This window comes from Canis lupus, chromosome 2 (genome assembly GCF_048164855.1).
Source record: "Canis lupus baileyi chromosome 2, mCanLup2.hap1, whole genome shotgun sequence".
Taxonomy (NCBI): domain Eukaryota; kingdom Metazoa; phylum Chordata; class Mammalia; order Carnivora; family Canidae; genus Canis; species Canis lupus.
The window spans coordinates 55,471,092-55,495,597 of NC_132839.1; the positions used below are offsets into that span (position 1 = coordinate 55,471,092).

The 24,506-nt window shown below is 47.3% G+C and overlaps 1 protein-coding gene across 7 annotated transcripts in view; it reads left to right on the forward strand.

Annotated features, from left to right (window-relative positions):
- ZNF592 (zinc finger protein 592) overlaps nt 1–24,506 on the forward strand; it is a 77,942-nt gene that overhangs the window by 21,607 nt on the left and 31,829 nt on the right. For 3 of the 7 annotated variants that reach the window (XM_072800796.1, XM_072800786.1, XM_072800735.1), the window contains 2 exons: nt 2,008–2,098; nt 23,429–23,512. In XM_072800796.1, coding sequence (XP_072656897.1) covers nt 2,008–2,098; nt 23,429–23,512 — 175 coding nt within the window. Of the gene's footprint in view, nt 1–2,007; nt 2,099–5,941; nt 6,080–6,507; nt 6,654–19,085; nt 19,195–23,428; nt 23,513–24,506 lie in introns of those variants that run through there. The other 4 variants (XM_072800764.1, XM_072800756.1, XM_072800775.1 and 1 more) reach the window with 4 other exon arrangements.

Here is a 24,506-nt window from a genome sequence, read left to right on the forward strand (position 1 = left end):
CTTTTACATCACAAATAAGGCTATAGTAAATATTGTACATGTAGCCATTCTCTTCTTTGGGGGAGGGTTATTTCCCCGAGGAAAAGTTTCCAGGAGTGGTCTGAGTCAAAGGGCCCACATCTCTTTTAAGGCTCTTCAGAAATAAAGTAAATTGCTTCTTAAAAGGATGATACCAATTCACATTGCCACAGCTTTCTCTGAATGTACCAGTTACATCATCTTATTCGAACTGAATAGTGTAGAAGGTATGTATATTTTGGCAATGTAGTATGTGATATTACCGTTTGAGTTTCTTTGATAGCTATACCAACCCTAAGCCATTTAAAGCCGTGTTTAGCTATATGGGAATGCAGGGACAGTGATCTTGGGGGGATTATTAAATGGATAAATGATGGAAGAATGTTAAGATAAATTACACAGAATTGGTCATACTGGTCTAGGAGCATTAATGGCTCTCTTTTAATGGACTCTTTGGAATCAACACTTTCCATTCCTCCAATTAAACATATTGACTACTACCCATGACCTATTGAATGCTTTCATCTCTGGAATTCCTACACACTTCTCCCTATCAGTTGAATTAGATGCCTAACAAGAGTCTGTTGTGTTTGGTCCCAAACCTCCTTATGACAGATGTATTCCAAGTGTAATTAATTTAAGTTACACAAACTGATGAAACATAAGCATGAAAAGAAAGAGTTGTTTCTATGAAATGTCAGTTGAATGCTTTGGATATATTAGCTAACAACCAGTTGAAAATTACTGTCAAACCAGATGTGGGTGAAACAATTACAGAGGATTTTTTTTTTTTTTTTAAAGGAGAAGCCTTCACTTACATTGCTTTGCAAGAAATTTTAAGTTCTTAGTCAACTTTAAAGAAACAAATTGGAAAGCACAGAAAATACACTGTAGATAGGATTTATGTAAGAAAGGGCTCAAGAACACTCTAATCAGCAATCTTGCTCAAAGAAAAGGTTTGGCCTCACATCAAAAGATTGGCAAATGGGTGTTCCTTGTGTTTTGTTTTGTTTTTTAAGATTTTATTTATTTATTCTTGAGAGATACAGATAGAGGCAGAGGCATAGGCAGAAGGAGAAGCAGGCTCCCTGTGGGGAGCCTGATGCGGAACTCGATCCAAGGACCCCAGAATCATGACCTGATCCAAAGGCAGATGCTCAACCATGAGCTGCCCAGGCGCCCCTGTTCCTTATAGGTTTTATGTGACAATGAGATGTAAAGGTATGGATTTGCCATTTTAAAAATAATTCACTGATTAATATACTTTTCTGTTCAACTAACTATTGGGTCAGATCTAATTTGTTTGGGCAAGGATAGGTCCTTATTCCCTGACTTTGATTTGTTTTCATAGGAGGGCAGGTAGGAGAGAATTTGTCCTGGACTTACCTAACTGGTGAATTTGGATCTGCCTGCCCTCGGAGAGAGTGCAAGCTTCTCTAATCAGATCTAATCAGACATAGTAAAAGTGCTAGGCCCCCTCAAGGGGGAGAGTGGAATTCTGGGGGAGATCATTTTAATTCAGGGAATATTAAAAAGCATACTGGTAATCAGCCAATCCACCTTCTTGAGTTCAGCTCTATTGGTGATAGAGTTGTAATTTCATCTTCTCATTGGGTCTGGACTTAGAAGAAAGGGATGGTACTTACTGTCCCTATCATATTCCAACAGTGGTGGATAAGATAGCTTCTGTGTACTGTCACAATCAAGATACATTATTTTACCTTTTATTTTTTTTAAGATTTTATTTATTCATGAGAGACACACACAGTGAGTGAGAGAGAGAGAGGGAGAGAGAGAGAGAAGCAGAGACACAGAGGGAGAAGAGCAGGCTCCATGCAGGGAGCCTGATGTGGGACCCGATCCTGGGACTCCAGGATCACGCCCTGGGCCGAAGGCAGGTGCTAAACCGCTGAGCCACGTGGGATCCCTCCCTTTTATTTTAGTCTGTGATTCTGTTCATGCAAATGAAAAGTTGTCGCTGGTTTACAGGTGGTGGTCTAGCCTTGTCTGAAGTTCAATCTGCATCTCAAGCTACACAAAGAAGAAAACATTTATGGCTCCTGAGAAATACTGGTATCAGGTAATATTTGCTAAGAAGGGAAGAGAAACCCAAACATGGCTTGTGCCAATTCTTTTGTCCCCGCCCCCACCATATCCTGAGAGAGGCTTGACTGTCCTGTTGATTTCTGGGACCTGTAAACATGCAAACCTGCAAACTTAAGGTCACTATCTGTATGGCTATTTAAATGAGACTGGTAAACACAGAAGGGAATATCCCTAGCCTCTTTTCAATGTTCTTTGAGGCATTTTGTAACCCTATAGTGGGTCATAAGATCAATGTAGTAGGTCCTGACCAGTCTTTAAAAAGAAATAAAAATAATCAAGTTGAGGGACACCTGGGTGGCTCAGTGGTTGAGCATCTGCCTTTGGCTCAGGATGTGATCTGGAGTCCTGGGATTGAGTCCCACATCAGGCTCTCCCTGGAGGGAGCCTGCTTCACACTCTGCCTATTTCTTTTCCTTTTTTTTTTTTAATCTCTTTTAAAAATTTTTTATTTATTTATGACAGTCACACAGAGAGAGAGAGAGGGAGAGAGGCAGAGACACAGGCAGAGGGAGAAGCAGGCTCCATGCACTGGGAGCCCGACGTGGGATTCGATCCCGGGTCTCCAGGATCGCACCCTGGGCCAAAGGCAGGCGCCAAACCGCTGCGCCACCCAGGGATCCCGTACTCTATTTCTCTGGCTCTCTCTCTCTCTGTGTGTCTCATGGAAAAATAAAGTCTTTGAAAAAAAAGAAAAAAAATCAAGTTAAAAATATCAGCCAGCAGTGCCTAAGAGTAATATTTCATGAAACTTCTGTCTCAGAGGTATATTTGTATACATGCATGTGTATATTCTGGGTTGAGATGTGCAATATATTTTGCATAGAGGGCCAGAGTTAAAAACATTAGCCAAAAATATTATTCAGCGATAAAAAATGAAGGAAATCCTGCCATTTTTGACAATATGGATGAATCTTGAGGGCATTATGCTAAGTGAAATAAGTCAGAGAAAGACAAATACTGTATGACCTCACTCATCTGTGGAATCTAAAAAAAGCCAAACTCATAGAAAGTTGTAAAAAAAAAAAAAAAGCACTGGTTTAAGGTGCACATTTCTTCTTCCTCTCATCCTCGGTCTTTGCTAATCTGTTCTGAAACTCTGGTGCCTTGTGAATTAAAATTATGGTAATCAACAGGCAGAGAAGCAAGGGCCAATTCTCATTCTGTAAATAGTTGGAATGCAAAAACTGCTGCTTCTACCTCACTGCTCTGAGTCAATCAAATATCCAAATATCATTAAGATAGAAAGGCTGAGATCCAGAACCTCATTATAAGTAAGAGGTTACAGGAAAGTTTACTTTAAAATTTATCACCTGCCCAGTTCAAGCTCCGGGGGGTTCTTAGCGGCAAATTCCAAAGGGTTCAGCTTGGCATTTGGGGCCATGGTCCCATCTTATGTTTCTTAGCTGAATGTTCTAACTTCTCTCCACCTCGAATCCTAGTTGAAGCAGTTGCTTCAAGCAAACTGCTCCATTGGTGTTCCCTGAACACTCTACCCATTTCTTATTTTGTGTCCTTGGTTGCAGTATTCCTTCTGGTGAGGGCAGTCTCCCCAACTAGCCCAGCTCTGCTGACCTAAGTTCTCGATCATTCAAAGATCCATTTGCAATTTCCTTTCTTTTTGATTCCTTTTTAAAATTTTTTTTTGTTTTTTTGTTTTGGATGTCTGGGTGGCTTAGCTGTTGAGCCTCTGCTTTAGGTTCAGGATGTGATCCTGGGATCCCGGAACCAGGATCGAGTCCAGCGTTGGGCTCTTGCAGGGAGCCTGCTTCTCCCTCTGCTTGTGTCTCTGCCTCTCTCTCTCTGTGTCTGTCATGAATAAATACATAAATCTTTAAAACAAAAAACAAACAAACAACCCACATTTTTTTTAAAGGAGGCTCCATGCCCAATGTGGGGCTTGAACTCAAGACTCTGAGATTGAGTTGCATGCTCTACCAACTGAGCCCACCAGGAGCCCTTTCTTTCTTTTTTTCTTTTCTTTATTTTATTTTTTCCTTTCTTCATTCCTAATATCTTTTTCAACTCCATAAAGATCTCTTAAAAAATTCCTTTCTTAAAAATACTTAAAAAGTATCACTTTTCCTGATTTGAAGAGAAATATTAATGTGTGGTAAAAATAAGAAAATTAAGAAGTCACAGAAGAAAATAAAAATCCCATTTATCTAGGCATGATGTGTGATATGCATAGTATATTTATATATTACTAGCTAGTTTTATATCATCTTGTGATGTCCTTTTCAATTACTAATATTTCCATGTTATTAATCTTTTCCTTTAACATGATTTTTAATGGCTACAAATAAACTATAATGTATTTAACAATCATGACATTGGGTTACTTTTTCACATACGGTGCTATACTTTGGGGGGGGAGTAGAAATGGGGTGGTATCCAGGGTACAAAGAGAAATTTCCTATAATAGCACAATAGAATATTGGGAATAGACAATTGGGGCCAATAGGATAATTAGGAGAAATATAAGTTCCCCTATGAATCTTTGGAAATACCAGCGGGTATGCTGGGTTTCTCACTTTAAGAGGAATAGGGGTTTGAGCCAATTGCACTTAAGTTTTAAAGGACAGTAACCCCAGAAGGCCTATGGGTGACTTTGGGGGTCATCTAGGCAGCTGATCCATGGAAACACAGAGGACTCAGTATGTATGCCTTCTCACCTCAAAATATTTCTATCTTCATGCATCTTTTAAATCTTGTAGGAAGAGGTCTGCCTCTTTGATTCCTTCCTCTGCCTCCACCAGCCCTATCTCATTTTCCTTTTCTGGGATCTTACCATTAATTATCCCATCTCTTATCTCTTACTCTCTCCTCTCAGCTCCTTTATTATGAGAGCTCCACCTCACACTGAGGTAGGGGCGGGGGAATAAAGAAATCACCTCTCTCCTTTGCTCGTACTCCCGCCGGAGCTACAGGCCTCTCCGTCTCACTGCCAAACTTCTTGGGAGGATCACCCTTGCCTGCGCTCATTGATTCCCGAGCTCCTCATCCGAGTGCTCACTGCCTGGCAGGCGCGCAGTGGGCCCTGGCCCAAAGTTCGTTCCACCCCTCTTGCAAATTGGCATCTCCTTCCCGGGTCTTCAGGAGTTTCCCCGCGGCCAGCGGTGGGCGCCCAGTGTCAGACAGCAGGGCCTGACCTGGCGGCCCCCCTCCGGGCCGTTCGCGGGCCTCTCTGAGGTCTCCCCGCGCACAGAGCCCCCATCTCTCAGAGAGCTCTCAGCCCGCGCGTCCTCACCGCCGCTCGCCGCGGGTCTCACGTCAGAGCGCCCCCCGCCTCCGAGCCCGCGGGCGAGTCCCCGAGGCCGCAGTGACCGCACAGCGAGGGCGCGCCCACCGAGCGCGGGCTCCCTGCACCTGGCAGCCTCTAGCTAGGCCCCGCTACGTGCCGGGTCCAAGGGCCGAGGACGCTGTCCCGGTGCGGAGGCACCCGCCCCGCCCGTCCGCCGGGGTCCCCCTAGCGGGAGACGGCCGCCCTTGCCCCAGGCCCCCGGCCGGGGGGCGCGGCGGGGGCCCCGCCGGGGCGCGCGGGGTCGGGGGTCCAGCCCTGCGCGGCGCCGCCCAGCCCCGCCCGCCCCGCCGCCCCGCCGCCGCCGCCGCCGCCGCCGCCGCCGCCGCCGCCGCCGTCGGGCCCGCGCAGCGTAGCCAGCCTCGGGGCGGGAGCGGGAGCGGGAGCGGGAGGCCCGAGCCCGGCCCAGGCCGGGCAGCCCCTCCGCCGAGCCGCTCTGGGCGGGCGCCCAGGTCCGAGTCGCCTTCCGCCCGCCCCGCCCTCACCCCCCCGCCCGCGGCCCCAGCCGGGTCCCGCCGCCAGGCCGGCTCCCGCCCCCGCTCCGCCCCCGGAGCCGCAGCCCCGCCCGCCACCGCCGTCGCCATGTTGTGGCTCCCGCAGCCAGCGCTGGGGACGCGCGCGGCCGAGCCCGGGGCCTGCAGCCGCCGCCGCCGCCAGGTAAGCGCCCCCCCGCGGGCCGGGCCGGGGCGGGGAGCCCGAGGTCGGGGCCGCCGCTGCCGCCGAGGCCGCCTCCGCCCGCCTCCGCCCGCCTCCGCCCGCCTCAGCCCGCGGCCCGGGGCCGCGCCGAGCCGGGGCCGAGCCCGCGCCCGCGCCGCGGCCCTGCAGCCGGGCGGACCCTGCGCGCCGCCCGAGGCGAGGCGGCAGCCACTTCCCCCGACCGCCGCCTGGCGGGCCGCGGCCGCCACCCCACCCCGCCCCCGGCCGCCCGCCCCCGCCGCCGCCGCCCGCCGCCGCCGCCGCCCGCCGCCGCCGCCCGCCGCCGCCCGCCGCCGCGTCCTCCCCGCGCGGGACAGGCGGCCGCCCCAGCCCCGCGCCCCCCGCCCGGCGGCGGATAACGGTGCGGCGTCTCCCAGCCGGGGCGCCCTGTCAGCCCTGCCGTGCCCGCCGCGCCGAGCGCTGGCGCCGTCCTGGGCCGACACTTCGGGGGTCGACCCTCCTGGGCGCCCCTCGGGCCCTCCCCCACCTCCGCCCAAGTTCTGACCCCGGGGGAGGTTTCTTCGGGAGCAGACAGGTATTCCTGCTCCGGAGCTGGGGGTCTTCAGGGGGTGACCAGGCCTGTTGATCGGGGTGGAAAGGCTCTCTCTGCAGGGGCTCTTCCTGCCAACCGGGTTGGGGCGGGGGGGGCTCAATGTGACCCGAGGGAGGACAGGGGAGCGTCTGCTGGGCAGATGGCCTCCTGGCCTTGGATCCGCGGGGGTGAGGGGGAGGGGTCCAGACGACCTTAGGTATGCCTGTTCCTGAGATCCCAGGGATTGTGGGAGCTGCTCAGGGATTTTTAACTTTCTGTTTCTTGGAGTAGGCCAGAGGTGGCATTAAAAGTCCTGGGTTGGAACAAATCCACGGGCCCACCCAGGGAAGCATGCCTGGCACCCAGGACTAGCCTAGAATAGGACTGGCAGCAGGAGAATGGGACTTGGGGGTAAGACGGTATTTGGCCTCGGACTGACCCACTTGCCTTCAGCTCTGTGTTCGTGTAGGGCCTGTAGGGTGCATCTAGTGGTGTGTACAGTGTGGCTGAGCATACAGGATGTGGACAGACAGATGCCTGGCCTGGTGGGTGCTTGCTGGGATTTCGTGGGTCGGTTTCCTCAAACTAACAGGTACATGACACAGTGAAAGGGAGGAGGGAGTCTGGTGCTAGCACACGTATTTTGACAATTTTTCCAATGGTCATGGCTTTGATTCCGCCCCCCCCCCCCCCAGTAACTTTTTACTGAGCACTTATTATGTGTTGAGCCCTGGACTAGGTGCTGGGAGGATGGTGGTAAACCAGAAAGACATGTGTTAGCTTGAGCCTGGAGCCAGCCTAGTGGGAAAGCCCAATAATAAATAATCTTGAAATTTCATTTCACATCAAATATTTGCCAACAAATATGGGCCAGGCATTGTCTTAGGTGCTGTGAAGAAGGCAAGTGCCCTTGTGGAGCTCTCAGTCTAGTGGTAGTGTGTGTGTGTGTGTGTGTGTGTGTGTGACAGTAAAATGGAGTATATAGTGAAAAAGCCTCTTAAAAGGGACTATGGGGCTAAATGCTAGGGAGAAAAAGAAGATAGGGAAGGAGGATTTGAGATATTGAGTGGGGGTTGAATTTACATTCAAGTGGCCTGGGAAGGTCTTCTAAGAAGGTAGCTTTTCAATAAAACTTTGAAGGAAGTGGTAAGCTAATCATTTCAAACTGTGCTGAGTTCGAGAAAGGAAAGATGAGCAGAGTGCTGAGAGTGATGGGCCTTGATTTGATTTGGGGGCTTAAGGAAGGCTTCCCTGAGGAAGTGACGTCCAGGCTGAGAGCTGAAGGAGGGTTAAGAGTTAACCATGTGTGGAGCAGCACGGAGCCTGGCAAGTTGGAGGAAGTGAAAGAGGCCTCTGTGGCTGGAGGGGGAGAGGGAGAGGGGAGATGAGTCTGTAGAGAGGTGAGTTAGATCATAGGGGGCCTTGGGGACAGAGTGCCTTCCTCCCCCACCCCTCCCTCTGCTTTGGTTTGTATCCTCAGTGAAATTAGGAACCTTTGAAGGGTTTCTAGTGATTGACATGATGACATTTACATTTTAAAAGGTCTCTGGTCTCTCTGTATGGGGAATGGACTTTGAGATAAGCAGGTAAGGCGAGGCTTTGTGTGTTGAGTGGCCTAACTATTGGATCTGCTCAGAAAAGCCTCGAGCAGTCTGAGGGAGATTCTTTTCCTCCAAGTGTTTTGCGCAGCTTTTAGGAAGGGAAATGAAGATGAATTAGAGTTTATGGAGTGCCTGCTAGATGGGAGAATCAATTTGAGAGACTTTTGCAAACATCATATTTAACTTCATCCCCTCTACAAATTAAAAGAAAAGGCTCATCCTGCCCTTTTTACAGATACGAGGCCAGAGGAGATAGATGACTTATCCAAAACATTTGTAACATCATCTGGATTCAAACCCAGGTCTCAATCCCAGAGCTCACTGGCTCTGGAACCAGACTTACTGGATTTTGCATCTTGCTTCTGCCACTTGCTAACAGAAGGATTTTGAGTTTAATTTCTTATGTGCCTCAGTATCTCATTGGGAAAGGCCTCAAGCTCTTCCCCGGCTTCAGTGCAGATAAAAGTACCTATCTCATAGGGTTAGTAAATACAGATAAAAGGACCTACCTCAGATGGCGGTTGTGCATATCAGATTAATCAAGCCATGTAAATGTTGTAGCACTTACCTCAAATGTTAGCTGTTATTATTATTATTATTTAAATTGTTAAAATTTTCATGCTCTTAGCTATATTGATCATGTCAGGTGAAATTATATAGATAATTCTGGGAGTCTGTGAGGCTCTTTTTCCCCCTCCCTTTTTCTTTTTCTTTTTCTTTTTTTCTTTCTTTCTTTCTTTCTTTCTTTCTTTGAACATAACACCCTCCCCTTTTCTTTAAATAACTTAATGCCAGTATTCCATGTGATCAATCATTCAACATTGATCTCGGATTTCATTCTTGACACTGTGTTAGAACTTATGGATACAATGTGAGTTTCTTCCCTTCAGAACCTCCTTATCCAGGGGGAGGTCAAGTATTTATACAGATGCACTACAAGGTACATAACAAGTTCTCTGGTGCATCTGTAGAGAGCTGTTGGGAGCAGTAGAAACTAAATGCCTGGGGAAGTAGAGAAGACTTCAGGGTGGAAGTGACTTTTAAACTGGGCTTTGGAGGAAGAATAGGAGTTTTACAGGCAAGTAGGACTGGGCAAAGGACAGTCTAGCTAGAGAGAGCTATGTTGTGAAAACATGGAGCTTTGAGAGGCTTGGTGTGTATGGGCAGGAGGCTGGAAAGCTGAGTTGGAGCTGTAAAAGGCAGGTCAAGTTTGAATTTTATTCTACAAGCCGCAGAGTATTAGATGAATATTAGATACATCAGATAGTATTAGATACACCAACTACATACCATGGTGGGTGTTGGAGTTAGAGAGTGGAGACAGATGTCATCCTGGGGGTGGCTTTATTTTGGCGGGATCACTGTGTTTCAGGATCTGGTTCTCAGTTTCATAGTCCTGAAATTCAGTTTTGTAGGGCACTCAGAGCTGATTGGATCCAGGCAGACTGACTCACTAACCAAACTTGGAAGAGACTGATGCATAAACTCGGGGTATTAACTGGCCATGAGAAATGAAACTGCAGAATGACAGATGTTCTGTCCTCTGGCCATTCCCCCCACCTCCACCCTCCCCACCTCCACCCTTTCTGGCCAGGGCTGGGACGTATTAACAAACTCTTGCTCCTCAATTTCTGTTTTTCTCTCAGGCCCATGAAAACTCATCCTTTTTATTAACATACTCTTTACTTAAGCTCTATACATTGTGGCCAACTATGATTATTAATTGATAGAATGCATGGTTCTGTGTGGTGTGGGTTGGCTCATATGCTTGTGAATCTTAAGGAAGAGGAGGACCAACTGTTTGGAAAGAAAATACTGGAAAAGGGGATTCCTCAGAATCGGTATCCAGAATCTAAGTGATTGGAATAGTCTTGTAGCTAAAGGGTGGTTATAGATAGATGCATCGGAGATTGTTCTGGGAACAGAGGTGCGTGAACTCTTGGAGGGGGTGGGGAGCTTTTGATTGCATTTGAAGGAGAGATTGGTTTAGAATTTTCATCTTCCTTACACACATTGGAGACAGAAAAGAAAGTTGTAACCCCTGTCCTCTACTCAGTCTGGTCATGGAAAGCTTTCCTACTGGATTGGAATTTTCTGTGGGGCTTGAGATTTATTGTAATACTTCTGCTTTTGCAAAATTGGGAAGAGTTGTGGATCTTCTAGAGTTTTGAGTCTGTTTCTTTATAGTGAAAAATAAAATCCAAATAGACCAACCTAGATTGTGGACAAGTTATTTTTCTTTTAAAACTCTGAGGAGAATTACACAAGAATATTCATATAGAAGATTTAGGGACTGCAGATAAGTATGCAAAGGAAATAAAACTGACTGATAAATTCTATAACCTAGAGCTACTGTTAACGTTTTAATATTTAGTGTTTGTGTTAGATCTTTAGCTCCAGCTCTATCTTTGTATGTAACTTTGTATTAACTTTCCCTTTTCCTACAAAAATAGGAACATCCTGAATAGGAGAGAATTCTGACATCTATGAGGTGGAGTGATTGCATGTACTCAAAGTCTGTATATGTTTCTATTTCTGGGTATCTGGTCCAGTATTCTCCCCCTTTGTGTTCTAGGAGTGTAGGATTGTGATATCTATCAGGTAATTAATTTTGAGAAATGTTTTAGATCAGAGTGCTAGTCCAGCCAACTATTTACTTTTATTTGAAGTGCAAAGTGTGTATGTTGAAATAACTAACATATCTGATCCTTTTTATGACTCAAAGAAAAGTTAATGAACACCTTTCAAGTTTGTTGTCACACACAGTCATTCCTCAAGCCCAACTGCACTTCTGGGCTGTCCTCTGTTCAATGTGTGACTTTGGGTAAGTCCTTTTAGATTCTGAAGGTGTTGGATCAAGAGGAAATGGTAGCCCCTATTCTGCCATTACCACACTCCAGGAGATAAAAAGACTGATGATGTCTATACTTGTGATTGATTGTGGAAAGGGTGCCACAATGTTGAGTGAAAAAAAGGAGTGCATCCGTTGAACAGATTAACTCCTGGCGTCCAGGCAGTGTGTGTGTGTGGGGGGAGGGGATCTGTATAACTTTTTTTTTTTAAAGATTTTATTTATTTATTTATTCAAGAGAGAGAGAGACAGACAGACAGACAGACAGGCAGAGGGAGAAGCAGGCTTCATGCAGAGAGCCTGACGTGGGACTCGATCCTAGGTCTCCAGGATCACTCCCTGGGCTAAACCGCTGAGCCACCGGGCTGCCTTTTTTTTTTTTTTTTTTTTTAAGATTTTATTTATGGGATCTGTATAACTTTGTTGTGTATGTTGATGAGAGCTCCACAATTACTGGATCCCCCTGAAAAAATGCTCTGGATAGTCCAGAGGTGGCATCTGGGGTCTTATGCAAAACTAAGTCTTCAGGCTTATTCAGAGAATCAAGCCCTACTACCCTCTAGATGTAACTCTGAATGGACTCACCTCCTCTCTGCAGAACAGAGTTTACTGTGAGATCTCCTTTCCTCTAAGTGATGGGATTAGGTGGTTTTTACTTTTGTTTATATGTTTGCCTGTCACTTGAATTTTCTCTAGGTTTATATATCATCTTTACAAAAATAAAATAACCAGTTAGTCTATTTTCATTTTGGAGATAAATTTGAATGCCATAAGGCAAAAACTCAAACTGCTCAGGAATATGTCCCTACAGAAGAGGCATGATGCTGGAACTGGCCACCCCTCCTTCATATCTCAGGGGAAGATGTCTTTGTTAGATGTGAGGTGAATTAGGCTTGGCTTCTGACTGGATGAGGCCCTGAATTCTGAGGTCCTAGGCTGCACCATCTCAGGAGTGATTAGAGTGTGACTTGTCTTCTAGCTTTAAATTCTGTGGGTGTTTTCTTCAGGAGTGCTTTTGAAGAAGTCATCCCCTCTGGGTGTGGCCCTGGGCCTTCTCTCGAGGACCACAGACTCCGTCTCCTGCAGGTCAATGTGGAGAATGCTAGAAGCCTTGGTGTTACAAGCTGGGAGTCAGGGGACTGTAAACAGAGGGGTTCCTGGGCATAAGCCTCACATGTGTTCTGAGGATTTCCCTCCTTCTGGGGGTTCAGCTCATTCTGGTTGTGAGGTGGGAGTGGGGTGGTTACTTCTTCCTCATTTCCATCCAGTCTTGGGGCTGAGGAACCTCTTATGCACACTGCCCTTGGCAAGCTGGAGCTGAACATGAGCTCCTGGAGTGGGCGCTGGCCCCACTTGTGTTCCCATAGTCTGCTTTAGAATCCGGCATTCTACTCCCATCTGCCCATTCAGCTCCTCAAGTTGAAGTTGTTCCTGAGCAAGCCAAAGGGCAGAGTGAGGCCAGAGAGAGAGGTTTCAAAGACAGGTGTCTATTGTAACTGCAAGCCTCTCAGGGCTGTTCCAGGGCCTGAAAACACATCTGAGGCAGAGGTTTGGCATCTTCAGAGGAGAAGGGAGCCCGGGGGTGGGCAGTGAGCAGCTGTTCAGATTCTTTATTTTATTTTATTTTACTTTATTTTATTTATTTATTCATCCATCCATCCATTCATTCATTCATTCATGAGAGACACACACACACACACACACACAGAGAGAGAGAGAGAGAGAGAGAGAGAGAATGAGAGAGAGAGGCAGAGGGAGAACCAGGCTCCATGCAGGGAGCCTGACGTGGGACTCCATCCCAGGTCTCCAGGATCACGCCCTGGGCTGAAGGCGGCGCTAAACCCCTGAGCCACCCAGGCTGCCCAGCTGTTCAGATTCTTGTGGGGCTGGACCCACCCAGCTCAGGCTCTGGTCTGTACCAGCAAGGGCTGCCCTCTGCCTCCCCTTGTTGGATAGACTCTCGAGACCTGAGCCGAACTGACTGAAGTTGTAAAAACTGCTTCACTGTCTGAGATTTCATTAAGGCTATAAATATTCAGGCCCTTAAAAAATTAGATGTGTGGGATCCCTAGGTGGCTCAGTGGTTTGGCATCTGCCTTTGGCCCAGGGCATGATCCTAGAGTCCCGGGATCAAGTCCCGCATCAGGCTCCCACCATGGAGCCCGCTTCTCCCTCTGCCTGTGTCTCTCCCTCTCTCTCTCTATCTGTGTCTCTCATGAATAAATAAATAAAATCTTAAAAAAAATTAGATGTGTGATTAATTCTACCATTAACCTTAATTAGAATGTTTACTTGTATTTAAAATCCTATGGAGCCTTTTTGTAACTGGGCCATCATTGATCAGGAATCTGCTGTTGCTTCTGAACCGCCTACCCTACCCTGGGCCCAGCCCAGAGCTGGGTGCTTTGTGGAGCTTAAAGGAATCATGTGAGATGAACTTTGCCCTCAAGGAGTTCCCCCACTGAAAGCAATTAGAGAGCGATTTGCTTCCAGACCAGACATGCCTTAAGGGGGCTTTTCTTGCAGAGGGTGGTGGTTACTTATAGACGGGTCATCCCTCTGAGATGGCTGGGCTTACCTCTGGGGAACATTCTCTGGTACCCAGAATGGATTGAATGGCCCTTTGGGAGAAGGGAGGTGGTGGCAATGATATCATCTCATCTTTCATTTCTTCGCTTGTCTCCCTGTGACACTGCTCTCTAAGCACCTGAACCCTTTAGGAGGTAGCCAGCAACCCACAAAATATGAACCCAGTGCCTGTCATTCTACCATTCTAGCTCCAGTTCTCTAAGTCTAAGGCTTTCATGTTTCCACTTAGACTCCCCTTTTAAAATATTTACACCCCGCCCCTCCCCCGGGAGAGGTCAGACTCTTAGCGATTCATCACCAAATAGTAGCTTTAATTACCAGGAATTAATTAAGTCAACTGAGAGAAAGACTGGAACCCAGACAGGCACTTGGGGGCAAGAGTGTCTGAAGGGACACGCTCCTGCATGGCAGGTGAGGAGTGAGGGCAGCAGAAGACACTTTCATGCATATTAGTTGCTGCAGGCAGATCCTGCCTGCTACCTCTGTGGGGTTGCCCTGGTGGTCCTGCTGGCTGGAGCACAGTCCTAGCCCTGGCCCAGTAGGCTTTGAGGCAGAGGTAGAATTAGGGCTGAGTCAAAGGATTGGGAAGATTGTTTTTTTTCCTTCATTTAAAAAATATATGCTTACTTTGGAAATTTTTGGCATATTCAAGAAGAAAAATTCCTCATAATTGTATACCTCATGATAGATGGCTAAAACGCACAGGCGGGGGGAATTGATTTTTCTATAGTATAAGTCAGAGGGTGTCACTCCACTCCCCAAGTCCTCCTGAAGCCTTCTGTCAAAGAGTAGAAGTCAGTCCTTTTGGTGACCCTCCATTTTCTGCTTCCTACCCTGTCTCCTCTGACTCCCTCTACTCTGGTTTGAGTTCTTTGAATGCACCAAGTACTTTCCTGCTTCACAACCTTTCCACTTGCTCTTCCCTCTGCCTAAAACCTCTACTCCCCCACGTTCACATGGCTTGCTCTCTCATTTGCTCAGAATTGAAAATACAGTCATTCTAATTTCTGATTTTAATTGAGGAGCTCCTGTTGAGGAAGGCAGTATGACTTGTCATAAATCTACTTGTTTGTGTTTGTGTGTCTCTATCCAGTGGAGTGTCAGCACCGCATGGGCAGGGACCTGGCCCACAATAGGTGCAGTTATTATTAATGAATGACTGCACATGCGTGTGTGAGTGCAGTGTGTGTATTGTGGAAATGGAGCAGGAAAGGACAGTGGCTAGAAGCTGGAGGGGGAAAGAGTGAGTATGGAGGGTGTGGAGAGTGGGGACGATCTCAGCAGGAATGGAGAGTGGAGACATGGTCCAATGTGTTCCAGCCTCTACAATCTTATCTCCTACTGGCGCGGTGACGGGGAAGGCAGTGACTTGGTCTTTAAGGCAGGCATAGAAGCACCTGCAGAAATATAAAATCAGTGGACTTGGTCTGGGTCTATAGTATGGAGGTTCTCAGAAGCCTGGCCCTAGGGTGGGAGCTGTGGAAGGTGATAGGAAACCACGTGAAGTTGTTGAGAAAAGTGAGTAACCTGATGAAAGTGGTGTTTGGGGAGGACTGGTCTCTGGGAGACACATAAGATGGCCGTGAGGGAGAGACTGAGGTGGGGAGGAGAGAGAGTGGTGGCAAGGTTAAGGACGTGGAACAGATGACATCAGTGAGACTGGGTCATGGCAGGGTACTCCCCAACTTCTGTGCGGCTGCCTCAACAGAGGCTTCCAGCGCTTCCAACTTGGTAGAGGTCAAGTATTGTCCGTGGGTTCCGATGAGTTTTGGAAGCAGGTGGAGTATAAGTAGGAGAAAGGGGAAAAGGAAGGGTCATTCTTAGGTTTATCATGTTGGCGGGTCTGGTGGTAAGCGTGTGCTCATGTCCGGTGCTCACAGACTGTAACCCAGAATCAGAGGCTTTCTCTTCTTTCTGGCCTGCTGAAAACTGTTCCTGCTGAGAATAGCTGTCAGTGCTCCTGGGTTTTCCTCTGAACCTACATATATACCAGGACAGCATCTGAAATCCATTTGTTCGATCACTTTCTTTCAACTTCATTTTCTGTCTCCATAGTTTTATCTGTTTCTCAAAACAAATTGTCTTTGACTCACAAACCCATTTGGATTGGATTAATTGACTGGAAATACTTATTTCTAAAGAGTTTCTGTTTCATTAGGCTTCTACCCTGTTTTTAAAAAGGCTTTTGCCGAGATGAGATCAGTGGAGCAGTGATTTGGGTATAATCAACATCTTTGTGATCTTTTGGTATAAGCTATATGTTGAGATCGGTGTTTCTGATGTATTCATTCCTAGAATAAGTATTTGAGTGCTTGCTGTATGCCACACACCATTGTAGGCACAGGGAATATAACAGGAAACAAACAAAAATCTTACCTTCATGGGGCCTCACAATGTAGTATGGTATGAAGTATGAGAGAAGGTGTCAAGTATGATGGAGAAAAACAAAGCAGGGGTGGAGGGTAGGGAGGTTTGGTGGGGAGGCAGTTTTCTGTTTTTTAAGTATGGAAGTCAGGGAAGTCTCATTGATAAAAAGACCCTTAAGGAGAGATCTACAGGAGAGGGGGAGCCATGCAGATATCTGAGGGAAAAGCCTTCAGGGTGGAGAGAAAAGCAAGAGACAAAGTCCTTGAAGCCAGAGAAAGCTTGAGGAGTTTTGAGAACAGCAAGGAAGTCAGTGTGGCTGGGGTGGGAGTGAGATGGGGGACGTATGGGAGAGGAGGCCTGAGTGGTCCCGCTGGGCTTGTAAGTCCTAGTGGGACCTGAATGCGATGGGAAGCCCCTGGTTGCTCTGCCTCCTTCCTGAGAGAGATGCCTTGGCTGTTGGCATGGAAGCCAAGGGGCTTCTGCAGCCACTCTTGGGTGAGATTGGGCCTGGGAGTCTGAATCATCTGGGAGCCTCTCCTGGGCCAGTCTCTTGGGCCATCCAGGCCTCCAGTGTTACCTGGAGCACAGGTGCCACTTCTGGGAGTCATTCAGTGCCAATGCCATTGTTCTGTAACCGCTAGGTAACTGTCACAGCTTCGGATGCCAGGGCTCACCCCACTGCCATGTAGTTAGTTTCCAGGGAAGCCCAGAAGTCTGCTGTGTTAACAAGCTTTTTGGGTGAATTGTGAGACCAGTGGTCCCTGGACCACACTTTGGTCTATAGACCATGATTCTTAGCCCCAGAAATATCCATCACCTGTGGGGGTTTTAAAAAATGCCTGGCTGTACTCGCAAAAGATTATGATTTAATTGGTCCAAGTGGGGGTTCAGCATTAGTGTTGGTCCCGGACTGTTCCTAATGTGCATCCAGGGCTAGAATCACTCATCTAAGGATTAAATAAGCTTCATACCTGTTAGTTCATGGGGACGTTTGAATGGGTAACTCTAAGAGACTTAATTCTGCCCCTCTGGGAAGGCAAAGGCAGGACAGGTCACCTTGCCAGGAATAACAGGAATCTTTCCCAGTAATGTTTTATCTCATTTGACTACCTCACTTCTCTGGGCCTCCATTTCCTTGCTTGCTTGTAGAGTCAGTGGCTTACATTTAATGGTTTCCTAGAGTCTCTTTGGTTCTGACAGTTCTTAATCTTTCTGGTGTTGGAAGAACCTCTAATCAGAACCTCTAATCTAGTGTTCTGGGACACTATTTTCTGATGTTGGTCTTAAAACACCCTAAAGTACCTCATAATTATGGCAGGGGATTGTAGCGAATGTCTCAGTAGCAAATTGAAGGGAGGTGTGTACCATCTTCAGTAGCACCTTAGGAGGGTGAGGGTGTCAGAAAGCTGAAATGTGCAATCTGACCTTCCTGGTTCAGAGTTCCTAGTGGAACTCCTGGCTTGGTCCTTGGAGGCAAGTGGGAGCCTGGGTGTTCGGTCGTCTTGGTTTTGTCACTCACTGGTGAGTTCCTTGTGAAGTGGGAATTGTGTTTTATAAACTGTAAAGCTTCTATAAATCCAAACATGATAGGGTGGCCAGAGAGAAGCAGCCAGCCTCGGTCAGTGAAACCCGATGCTCAGGTTTGCCAGCCCCTCTCAAAAGCCAAGCTGTGTTACTAGGGATAAGAGATAGTGGAGTAACCTGACAGCATCCAGTGGCTGCAGGAACTAGGGTTAACCTGCAGTGAATAATCAGGCACATTCATTGGAGCACCTCAGAACTCACACACTTAGCACGGTGGGTATAAAGCACCCCTCTGCCTGGCACCCACCTCTCTGATTTTGTCCTCACTGGGACAGCACAGTGTCTGCTTCATAGTTTATGTTTTGAAATGTGATGATCCAATGATAAGAAAAAGTTTAGGGGAAAAAAAGTTTTTCTGGTTCTCTTCTGGAGAATTGGGATAATGAGTTTTCCTCCCACCCATTTAAAATTTTTCCATTAATGTTGTCTATATCTGTACTTAGAATTCAAACTAAAAAAAAAAAATAAAATAAAAAAATAAAAAGAATCCAAACTAAATGCTGGTCTCTCAAAGTTAAGACAAAAGTGAAGTCAAATGAGGGAATGCGGAATTGGAGTAAGCATGAGCAGAATTTGAAATGCAACTTTTCATTCTATCATTTGTGGGCATGCAGACCTGATGGGCTGCAAACCAGTTTCTCTACACTGGCCAATTAAACCCGATTCTCAGGCCGCTGTGGCCAAGCGTGAGTAGTTTTCCAAAGTTCCTGAGGTGATGCTGGTGCTCAACTGCAGTGAAGATCACCTAGCTTTAAAAAATGGGTTCAGCTTTTCTGTAACTTCTCGCATTCTTATTCCTTGCACAGTGCTTGTCCGTTTCCTGCCTCTCCCCTCCTGTGACTTTCCCCAGCTTATCTGATGCGGGCCCCTGCCCACTCCCAAGCCCTGTGCATCCTCCGTGTTGGCAGGCCTCCTGAGCTGCGTGGAGGGTACCCTTGTCTCTGCCCCCTGTGCGTGCTTCCGACAAGCCTACATTTAGGGATTCAGCAGCCTGCTGGGGCCCCCTGGAAAACTATGAGGTCAAGCTTGCTGGCCATTGAGGTTGGTGACATAATACTTAACATGTGCCTTTGCTATGTTGAAGTCAGTGTCGTAAGAAGTTTACAAATATTCATTCATTGAATCTCTACCACAGCCCCCTTTTTCATATTGGGAAACAGAGAGCTGAGGAAACCTCCATAAGGTCAACTGGCTAGGGAGTAGTAGAGCTGGGAGTTGAACCCATGTAGGGCCTGTGCTCTGAACCATCAAACTGTGATGGGCAGGATTGATGTTCTGGGGCCTGCACAAGTCTTACCTTTGAATCTGGGGCTTTGAATTTATGTTTGGAGATTTTTCTCAAGGTCTGATGTCTACTTTTATTATTGTGATTATTACCTTAACTGACTTACACATTTACCTTCAGGCCTATTAAAAAACATTTTATTTTTCTTCTTTCTTTAGGTGGTGTTTGGAAACTAGACCATGTGCCTAGGTAGATGTTATTCCTTTCTCCATAGCTCTACACCCCCAGCAACGCTCACCACACCCTTGTTTTGAGAACCTCTCTGAGGTATGATGTCTAGGCTGACCTGAGCTGGCCTTGAGAAGACACAAGTGATGTCTTTATGTTCCTTGGTGGCTTTTTTTTTTAATTGTGGCAAAATATACATAACAAAATTGACCGTTTTAACCATTTTTAAGTGTACTGTTCGTACATGCACAATTGTAAAACCATCACCACCATCCAGAATCTTTTCATCACTCCAAACTGAAACTCTGTGCCCATTAAACACCAGCTCCCTGTCCTCTCTCCCCCATGACCCTTGTAAGCACGGTTTTACTTTCTGTCTCCATGAATGTAACTGCTCAGGTGTCTAGATTGCTAGGTGGAATCCTATAGGACTTGTCCTTTTACACCTGGCATATTTCACTTAGCATAATGTCCTCAAGGTTCATCCATGCTCTAGCGTGTATCAGAATTGATGCCTTTTTAAGGCTGAATGATATTCCATTGTTTATATCACATTTTGTTTATCCATCATTTGTTGGTGGAAACTGGGTTGCTTTCATCTTTTGGGTATTGTGAATACTGCTGCAATGAACATGTGTATAAAAATTCCTCTTTGAGACCCTTCTTTCAGTTCTTTTGGGTGTATACTCAGAAGCAGAATTGCTAGATTATATGGTGATTGTATGTTTAGTTTTCATTAGGAACTGCCATATGGTTTTCCATAGTGGCTGCACCATGTGTATTCCTACCAGCAGCACACAAGGAGAAATCCACATCGTCACCAACACTTGTTATTTCCTGAGTGTTGTTGTTTATAATAGCTATCCTAATGGGTGTGACCTTTGCTCATCTAGTTGGACTCACAAGAGTGTGCCAGCCAAGCGCCCAGTCCTGAGAGTGCTGAAATATACACATGTAGAGAAAATAGTGGGATAAACCTCCATGTACTCCTCACCCACATCCAAGAGTTATTAATTTTTGGCTGATCTTTTTTCATTTATAAATATCCTCCCTGATCTCTCCCTCCTGCTCTGTATCATTTTGAGACAAATCCCAGACATCTCATCATTTTTATTATTTGATTGATTTTTAAAGATTTTATTTATGTATTTGAGAGAGACTGTGTGTGTGTGTGTGTGCACGCGCACAAGTCGGGGGAGAGGCCAAGGGAGAGGGAGAGAATCGTAAGCAGACTCCATGCTGCCTGTGGAGCCTGACACGGGACTCAGTCTCATGACCCTGAGATTGTGACCTGAGCTGAAAATCAAGTCAGATACTTAATCGACTAAGCTACCCAGGTGTCCCAATATCATTTTACATGTAAATATTTCACTTTGTGTCTTAAAAAGCTAAGGAATTTATATATTCCATTTTGTCTGATAGTAGAAGGACATATAGGGGTGTTTCTTTTTCATTCCCTGGAAGCATCCAGTGGGCACACATGTGGACACCTGATGTTGGATCTGTTGCTATACCGTGTTGTTGGTGAAAAGCTGCCTTGACTGGTGCCTTGCTTTCCTGAAGAAGGCTGACTGCCCTTAGGTCTGAGTAGCAGTGGTGAAAAAGCCCATCCAGTCTCTGTTGAGAGGGAGGAGACAGAAGAGGGAGGAAGAAAGGATGAGGAAGAACGGGTGTGAGAGAGTGATGTAAGATACCCCAAAAGCATGTTCCTTGCCCCCTCCTCCCTGCCCCCAGAAAACCTTTTGCTTTTGGAATCTTTGGGACTATAGTTTCCCTGTGATAGATGGGACTGGTGACACATGGAGAGCCACCAAACACATGGGTACCCGAAATGGGGAAAAAGTAGAATGAGTACTTTTTGTTTTCTGGGGCACTTTTGTTTGGGGAATGGAGGCTTGGTTCCCAGCAGGTATGAGGCCACTGGCTTTTTGCTTAAATTTGGGCATCCCTACTGCCAGGAGATGATGCTTTTACAGAATTCCTTGACGATGCTGTGTGATCAAAGAGGAGTCCTGTCCCTCTCCCTTCTGGGTTCTGTCTCTTTCTAACAAAATGCAGTGCCTGGTTAGTACTGAGATCTGTTTGCAAGTAAGGAAAGGGAGAGGCGGTAGAGGTTACAGAGTATCAGTTTTGTGTTGGTTCTCAGCTTTGTTTAAACTTTGTTGCCTATATCTACTTTCTCTGAGTGTCATCTCAGTTGGCTGACCAGGGCTGCCTAATCCCAACTCCCTCCGCTTTTATCTCCTCTTCTTTTTATCTTTAAAAATAACAGCTTTGTTGAGATAAAATTGATAATTATCATGCAACTCACCCATTTAAAGCACACAATTCAGTGGTTTTTAGTATATTCCCAGAGTCATATTCCCTTTTAAGACTGAAGACTACTCTGTGCCCTGTTCTTCCCTTTGGTTCTCTGAGGTGACCCTCCTTCTCTACTGGTGTCACACTAATCCCATCCTCAAGATGGATGACCTTATTGTGGGGATGTTGGCCAGTAGGCACTTGGCACCATCCAGTACTGAACTTAATCCCCAGAAGCCCAGGACTCACAGATGACTGCTGCTTCGAGCAGACCCCTCTTGCTGGCCAGGCCCCATCACCACTCAAGTTCTCTCGTTTATGGCAAGTTTTAAAAAGTGAAACACAAAATATGTTGCAAACTTGCCAACTATTTGACTAGTAATAAACCTGCTTAGGAATCTGACTGTCCTTGAGCAATCTTAGTTCTGGACAGATGAGCCTGTCAAATCATTCCCCTAACAGTGGATTACCTTTCAGTAAACACCCTTTGTACAGAGACAGTGGAGACACAAGTGATTATATGACATACCAGGTGGTGGGAAGGGCTTTGAAGAAGCAGCAGGTACAGGACTGAGATTGAGGGTGAGGATGAGGATGGGCACGTTACGTACCCTGGTCATGGAAGACTCCTGGAAAAGGGATGTTTGTATCAAGACCTGGTGGCAGCGAGGAGTGAGCCCCTGCAGGTCTGAGGGGAAGGACGTTCCAGGCAGACGGAACAGTGGACTCAAAGGCTCAGAGCAGGGGTGTGTTTGAAGAACAGGGCAGAGGCCTGAGTGTACCTGGAGTGGACCGAGTGGCGGAGAGAGGATTGGGAGGCGGAGGGTACTTACAGCCTCCCAGCCATGAAGGCTGCCCTGCGTGAGACGGGACAATGTCCGAGGAGAGGAGTGTGATCGATGGGTGTCGTAAGACCAGCACTCTGGCTGCTGTGTTGAGAATGAGTGGCAGAGGCAAGGGCAGCAAGGCAAGGCATCTGCAGGGACACAAAAGAGAGATGATGATGGTGGAGGTGGTGGGAAATGGTTGCATTTGGAAATATTTTGAAGGAGCACTTGACAGGATTTGCTCTTCGATAGGAATTGGGGTATGAAGGCAAGAGAGCCCTGAAGGGTGTCGAGACTGGCCTAAGCAACTGGAAGGACAGAGTGGTCACCTGCTGTACGGGGACATCGAGAGTTAGATTCTGGACCTAAGCTGTCTGAGATGCCTGTCCAAGTGGAATCCCAAACCTAGAATTGAGGAGAATACCAGTTCAATAATTTAGGGGGTGCCTATAGTGGGGCTAATGAAATAGCAGAAGAGAATATGTTACTGAAATAACTCCAGCAAAAAAAGTGAAAATTATGCCCTGAGAGGAGTGAGGGAAACACCAGGGAGGCCACTGGGGTGACCCAGTTAGAAGGTCCATCCCCCTTTTCTGTTGGAAGTCAGGGCCCTTGGTGAGCCTTCCATGGCACCTCAAGTGTGTGGCTGCTGCGTGTTTCCAGCGGGGTAGGGTGTGTGAGTGTGTGGGTGCTTGAGAATAGTGGCTGGGCCTTCCCTTTATGTTCTCTGCCAAATGTAAGTCTTGTCATATGGTAAATGTTTGACAGGAGACTTTCTTCTTTAATTCTTTCTTTTCTCCTTCCTTCCTTCTTTCCTTTCTTTCTTCCTTCCCCTTCCCCTTCCTTCCTTCCTTCCTTCCTTCCTTCCTTCCTTCCTCTCTCTCTCTCTCTCTCTCTCTCTCTCTCTCTTTCATAATCCCTACACCCAATGTGGGACTCAGATTCCTAATCCTGAGATCAGGAGTGGTACACTTCACCAACTGAGTCAGCCAGGTGCCCCTGACCTGCTTTCTGAGCCTAAGGTGTCCCATGTGTTTCCAAATGAAGAGGTTGGACTTGGCCAGACACTGGAATCAACTGGGAGAGTTAAAAAAAAAAAAAAAAAAAAAAGTGGGGATCTATCCCAGACTTGTTGAGTCACAATTTCCTAGCAGGAGCCTGAGGTTCTGTACTTTCAAGTCACTCCCCGTGGTATTCTTTTGCAGTCGGTCCCGGAGCAGTCTGCAGACGTCGATTTGGAAGCCGCTGGACCAGATCATTTCTGAGTTCCCCTTCAGCTCTAACATCCTGTGAGTCTCATTAGAATGTTTGCAGCATAATTCTCTTCCTGGGCAGTGGGGTTTTTGGTGGGGGTAGGAGAGCGGGGAGGGGGAGAGGAGGAACTGCCTCTGGGCAAAGGGCACCTCTGGCAGGAAGAACTGGCAAGGCTCTCAGCCCTGGCTGGGGGGGGGGGGGGGTAAGCATGAGCAGTGAGCACCAGCTTGCCTTGGGGATCCCAGTGTGTTAGCTCTCAGAAACAGAGGTAAAGGACATGACCTGATCTTTGGAGAGGCTTATGGGCTGATGAGAAAACTCAGGATTCCTTCACTCTGTAGGAAGTCCACCATAGTGGAAGGGAGGGGGAGCAGAAAGAGGGCAGGGGACCTGTGTTGTGTCATAGCACTCAGGAGGCATGAGGAGAAGGGGCCCTGGAGCAGGACCTTGGGGCCGAGGAGTTCTTGGGCAAATCTGTGTTGTGGGTTGGGGGCCAATGGGGTGGGGTAGTCAGGAGGAACTGCCCAGGCCCTGACACAGAGGAAGTCTGTGAGAACCACTAGTGAATGAAAGGCACTCTTGGGAAGTGGCTAGAGAGGTGGGCAGAGACCAGATGAGGAGGGGCTCTCCACACTGGGTGGAGACTTGAGGTGTCTCCTGAAGAGGGTGGGCATTTTTTTTTAAGAGATTTTATTTATTTATTCATGAGAGACACAGAGTGAGAGAGGCAGAGACACAGGCAGAGGGAGAAGCAGCCTCCACGCAGGGAGCCTGACGTGGGACTCGATCCCGGATCTCCAGGATCACGCCCTGGGCTGAAGGTGGCGCTAAACCGCTGGGCCACCTGGGCTGCCCCAGGATGGGCATCTTAAGCAGGACATCTCTGTGATTAGATAGATGTTTTACAGCACCCACAATAGGAGAGTGTGCGTTGGAAGGGGCTAAAACGAGATGGAGGAGAAGATGAGTGAGAAGCTTTGCTGTTTTACGTGGGTCCGTCATCCACTGGGGCACCTGCTTTCTTGTCCT